This window comes from Coloeus monedula, assembly GCF_965178545.1.
Source record: "Coloeus monedula genome assembly, chromosome: 3".
In the NCBI taxonomy this organism is placed as follows: domain Eukaryota; kingdom Metazoa; phylum Chordata; class Aves; order Passeriformes; family Corvidae; genus Coloeus; species Coloeus monedula.
In genome coordinates, this window is record NC_138783.1 from 93,300,794 (window position 1) to 93,307,035 (window position 6,242).

General features: G+C 46.2%; 1 protein-coding gene across 1 annotated transcript in view; it reads right to left on the reverse strand.

Annotated features, from left to right (window-relative positions):
* Positions 1-5,887, reverse strand: part of TMEM255B (transmembrane protein 255B) — a gene marked incomplete at both ends in the record, with an annotated part of 65,571 nt that extends 59,684 nt beyond the window's left edge. The window contains one exon of the mRNA XM_082277365.1: positions 5,827-5,887. Coding sequence (XP_082133491.1) covers positions 5,827-5,887 — 61 coding nt within the window. The remainder of the gene's footprint in view (positions 1-5,826) is intronic.
* Positions 5,888-6,242: the final 355 nt, after the last annotated feature.

The window sequence follows — 6,242 nt, forward strand, 5'->3', positions numbered from 1 at the left end:
TTGTAGTCACATACCTTTGTCCTAATCATAAAAATCTCCTTCCAACTCATCTCCTACCTTCGCCTTCTCAGTTATTCAGTGATCACTGGTTCAACAGAACATCTTTTATTCTATATCAAAACTTGCTTTCATTTCTATCTCATCCTCAGTTTCTACATTCAGGGATCTTTCTGCCAAGCCTACATGTCTGTGAAACTTTCTTACCAAACTTTCATCCTCTCCAACAGGTAAGGGACTGCCAGGCTGCAAAGCAGCTGTGCTGGGAAGGACCTGGGGGTACTGGTAGACAATGAGCTGAACATGAACCAGCAGTGTGCCCTAGTAACAGAATCCTGGGCTGTACTAACAGGAGCATCATTAGTAGATTAGAGGAGCAACTACACCTATCTATTCAGCACTTTTTTGACCACAAAATAGTGAGTGACCACACTCAGTTTTGGGCCCTTAGTATAGGGAAATACATAAATTAACTGCAGTGAATTCAACAGAGAACTGCAAAGAAGGTCAGGGGCTGGTAATCTCTGTATGAGAAGAGGCTGAGGGAACAGGGCTTGTGTTGTAACCGCTGGACTCTGCCTAGCAGGCTGCAGCTCCCTGTGAGCACAGCAGGGGTTTCCTAGGGCCGTGCGATCAGTCTCATCCCGGAGTCCATTTCGGACAGCCCCACGACCTGGCTCCGGCAGCCAGCAGCGTTACAATGCACTGGTGGTAAAGAAGGTAGAGAAGGGTCTCTCATGAGGGTTTGAGATGGCTTTAATCACATCTTATCCCTGTGATGTTCAGAGGTCTAGAGAGACCTCGTGGTCTGGGTGCAGGATGATTTTGTCAGGGGCCCAGGGGCAGTCCCTGGGTGGGGTTGGGGTACAGGAGCCAATAGAGAGAAACCGAGGGAATGGCCAGGGCTAGGGCAAGGAACAGGGGGAAGATGGCATCACAGAATCAGGGGGTTAACGGGCTACCAAGGCTTGCTCAGCCTGGCAATGAGATGACTTTTGGCAAGGCTAGTTGCAGTCTTCCAATTCCTTTGAGTTGTTGTCAAGAGAACAGACTCAGGCTTTTCATAATGGTGCACAGCAGGAGGAGAAAAGACAGCAGACAAACTGAAATACAAAAAAGTGTTTCAGACTGGGTATAAGGAGAAAAAAAAAAATCAACATTAGGACAGTCAAACATTGGAACAGGTTGCCCAAAGAACTTGTGTCCCCTCCAACTTTGAAGGTTTTCAAAATTCAAACAGAAAAAGCACTGAGCAACCTGGCCTGACCTCATAGGTAACCCATATTTGAGGAGGAGGTTGGAATTTCAACAAATGTACCTTTCTACCTGAATCCTTCTATGGTTTTATGATAGTCAAGACAGCTAGACTAAAAGTGGGTTGGGTATGTGTGCTCATATCTGTTGGGGTCCCTCCCCTGCCGTGCAGCCCTGGCAGAGGGGCCCTGAGGGCACAGGCACGGGGTTTCCCTGCCCCTGCTCAGCCTCGTTCCCATGGGTTGGTTTGTGTTCCCTGCGCGGGCAGAAGGACCCTCGGGTCCGTGACTGGAACAGTTCCTGGGCAGAGCCCCGGCCATGCGGCTGGAGAAATAAACATCTCTGAAACAGCTATCAAGAATCTGTCCATAGATATTTCCTTTCCACGGGACTCCTGGTTTGGTATATGTATGTTGCAGTATCCCCACTGCAACACATATCCACTGACATGAAACTGCAGCTGCAATGTAAACTCTAAAGGTACTCTAAAGGGACATAGGAACACAAACCTTCCCAAAGCCAGTGGGGCAGATGCTCCTCAGCCAAGTCTTCTTGAAACCACTGAGCACCTTCTGAAGAGCGCCTGAGGAGCCAAGCCTCCACGTTTTCCTCAGACCAGCACCTGTACTGGCAAAGGTTGATCAGATTGCATGGAGATAAACTATGGGTCCAACTCACCCTCTTGAGTTCTCGTTACGAATAGTGAAAGACATGAGCTTGATTGCCCTGACTGAGTTTGCTGGAAAATGTCTTAGGAAAAGCATGTTCTTATTTGTCATTGGAGTAAATCTGATGTGGATTTAGTGAGACAGAACAGAAAAAGACGTCATTGTTTGTAGGGAAATTTTTTGGTCTGAACTACATTTTGATGTTGAAATTTACACATGCCAGAAGAAATTTATGAATGCAATACCCTTCAACCCTCATATTCATTGATCTTTTACCACCTGCATCTCAAAATAGAGGCAAATATCCAATCATATCTCCCCTTTTTCATATTCCAGTTTGGAAACTACAGTAAGTACATGTCATTAGCTATGAACTCCACCCTTAGGAGAGATGACATATGTGCAGGAGCACAAAAAGGCCCTTTCTGGAGAAGAGGCTGGCACGTGCAAAGATTTATTCTCAAAGACTTCCACATGCTCAGAGAAGATGGGTAGAAATCACGCCTAAATTGGTTTTTATCATGGCTGTTCGGCTTTCCTTAGTCACAACAATAAAAATCTTTGCTCTAGCAAAATATGTGTAATTACATGCATATAAGCCACCACCATACTGGGAGGCCTATGTAATATTTGCAAAGCAGCATAATATCTTCAGAAGCTACAGCTGCAAAGGGTTCTTACTATTAGCTTCCTTTTGCATTTTCAGTCATGTTGGGTCCCAAGATTTTCCAAGCCTTTGTTTACTGCTGTTTGTAGCAGTTGCCGCACAGTTTATTTGGATCTGTTTTTAACGTACCTGCCAGCCAAAACCCAATGCCAGACACAGAAGCCCTGTCTCCAGCTCAGGCAGTGTGCCTAGCCCAGCCTTCTTCTGTGACACTCTCTGTGGCAAGGCTTGGACCGAAGGCTGGCCATATACAAGAATAGCAGTTAAATTAAGAGCAGAGGAAACATTGCTGTCAATATTTGTAGCCTGAATTTTCTTCCAACACCAGTGTTCCTGGAGTGCAGGAAACAGTTAATGGAGGCTATTCACTTTCCAATTTTTTAGTACTGAAGTAACTCTCAGAATAATGTTGACATTTATGACCTTCAACTTCTTTAACAATGATTCAGTATGAATATTATTAAAGTCCTAGTCTGGACCTTAATGCAATTTAGTTGTAACTTAAAATTCTTATACTTAGCCCACCAAAAACCAAGCTTGTAGGAAGAAACCTTGTCATATCCTTATTAGCATTAGCTTGAGGCTGGGGTGAACAGAGGGTGTGAATGTTATTAACATCTGTTGGCAATATTCTTCAGCAGTTTTGGCCAGTGAAGCATTGACTTGGGCACTGAGTTTTTTGCAGTATTAACTGCAGCAATAGGCACTACAGATAATTTAGAGAGGCAACAAAGCTTCCACATGACTGGCTTGTGCTCTGCCTGGCGCAGTCCTAAATTGTGCACAAAAAGGAACAGTCACAGAAACACTCTCTGCTTTGCTCACTAAATATCTGTCAGGCAAACTATCTGCTTGAGCCATTTAGCCCTGCTTTGACAATGGAAGGAGAGAAAGTATCACCAGTACAAGGAGGAGAGACACCAGACTGCTGCCTCCCTGGGACAGAGAAAGGCCCATGAGGAGAGAAATTGAGATCACCCTCCAGAGAGCAAAAAGAAAAAGTACCTGCTGAAGACCACACTCTGCTGCACTCAGAAAAAACTTCTGTCCATTCAGCAGTTGTAGAAAACAATTATATTTACAATGCTCTGTTTGCAACGGATGGGGGTTAAATTTGCAGGAAGACTATGGAAAAATGGATGGCTTTGTGGGGAGGGTACGTAGGAGACTGCAAAGTAGTGGATCTAATGATGAATAGTAGGGTTTGGATTTGAACAAAGAAAAGAGTGAGTTTAAAAGGAGGATGAACTAATTAATGATGAAAAATGTCCATGGCACAGAATGTGTCCAGAGGCCAAGAAAGAATAGAATGAAACAGCATCTCTCCACCTTGGAAAACCTGCATACGATCTGCAACTGAACTAAAAAAGTCTACACTTAGACAAAGGAAACTACACTTTGCTAACTTCACTACTTCTTTTAAAATCGATCTTCAGACATCACAAAGCCTGTCAAAAAGTGCGGCATGATTTTGGTGAGGAAAAAAGTCAGTGTAGGATGTAGCAGTTAGCTGGGATTACTATCACATTTGCTGAATATTAGCACTACATAATTCCATACCTTCTTCTTTGATCTAGTTATGGTGATCTAAATGGAAACACTTGTTTCAAATAATGCCCAGCCCAATGTATATTAGTGTCTCACTATGAGAAAAAGAAGGAAGCTTTTGTTAACAGGAAAAAATAGTGCATTTTTATTATGTGATGAATACTACTAAAAATTGTGACATGTTTCAGAGAGTGGCATTAAGCACACAGAATAAGATAATTTAAGTGGAAATTCACCATAGACAGGCTTTTGTATCAAAGGTATCTGCTATTTTGCTGCTATTGAGAAAATTTTTAGGAGATCTTTGGATCTCAATTATAAATTTTTAATTACTGCAAAGCTCACTTCAGTGCCATCTCTCTCTCAACTACAGTTTTGCATATTTTAAAAACTGTTTCATGCCAGAGAAGTTGAATTAATCCTACATTGCCTCCCAAAATTAAATGTGACGGATTGAGATGCTTAAAGGAGATACTCACACCTGCTGTTGGTGATTGCTTTCCCTCTTCTGATTAAATGCTTGACTTGTCCAGAGTGCTGAACTAATTAAACCAGATGCAACAGCATTCATTTCAAGCCTCAAGACAGCAGCTTTCATCAGGCCCATCTCTTACTTTTATTATTAATTTGTTGAGTAAGATTCCATGAGTGCATTATATATTCAAGACCATGGGAAACAGTTTACAATTGTACTACAAAATACTCATACTGAACAAAATGAAAAAGCAATCCCACAAGCCCTGACAGACTATGTAGTATGGCTATAGTAAGTGATACCATGCAGTATCACTATGACCTCATTGTTTTGGCAGCAATTGTTTCACCAATAAATAATTTAATGAGCAGCTAATCACTAGTTTAAAGCTAGCATAGAGATTCTTCTTTTTCCAATGACTACCTGAAAATGTTTTTAAGTTACAGCACATCTTCCATGGCCACATTTTCAACACCAACATAATTTTTCTTTCAAGTTTAAGACAAAAATTAAGATCTGATACACCTTTTTATCCAGCTGTTAAGATCCTTGAGTGCATAGCAAAGTCTCTTCTTATCCTTTCAAATGCTACACAGAGTAATTCCTAGCAGTAAGTTCTGTATTTTCTAAACTTTAACAAATTCCGTTGGAATAATGAAATACTTGACCTTTTTTTTGTCGATGTGTTTGTATTTCAGGACGTACGCTGTAAACACAAGCAGCTCACCATTCAGTTAGGAGAACCAGGAGGAAGGAAACTAACCCAACACCTGTCCCCAGCCCGCCCCGCACCTGCGGGCACCGCCTGCTCCAGCACAGCCACCGGCCATGGCCATCGAGCACAGCACGATGGCTCTTACATTAATTTCCTATCCGCGTCCCGCACCAAGCCATTCCTCCGAATGTTAAACCTCCAGCACAGGGATTCACCAAGCGCAGCTGAAAGCTCTGCGAAGAACCGGTATTTTTAAACACCTCGGCGAGCGAGAGGACGGGCGGCAGCACGCACGGCGGCGGCGATCTCGGGCTGAGCCCCCCGCGCCGCCACTCTGCGGGCACAGCCCGGGCACGGCCCCCGCCCGCGCCCTCCCGTCCCGCCGACCGAAGCTCCGGGGCAGCGGCGCCGGCCCGGGGCAGCCCGGCCGTCCAGCCGGCTGCCGCTCTCCCCGCCGCATCCCCGGGGCTCACGCACCCGGCGGGGCAGGTGCCGGGCTCACCTGTGGGGTCCAGCACGGCCAGCGGGCCCGACACGGCGGGGGCGGGCGGCGGGGCCATCATCTCCCGCGGGCGCCGCGCCCCGCTCCGCTCCGCGCTGCGGCCGGCGAGCCCGGGGGGACGGCGGGTCCGCCCCGCGGGGCGCGGCGGGGCCGGGGCGGGGCGAGCGGCGCTGCCCCCGCCGCACGGGGACCCGGCCGCCCAACATAACCGGGCCCCGCTCGCCGCCGCTCCCGCCGCCGGTCCTGCCGCCCTCGGAGGAAGCACGGGCCAGGTCTTTACTACTGCAGCCATCAGCTGCTTAATTCGTTGTATGTCCTACCCGTGTCTCAGCCTTGGCGTCGCTTCTGGATCTCTTCTTGGCCAGTTTGACACCTGGTGTAGATCAGAACTGTCCCAAACTTTCCTTTCAGTTTTC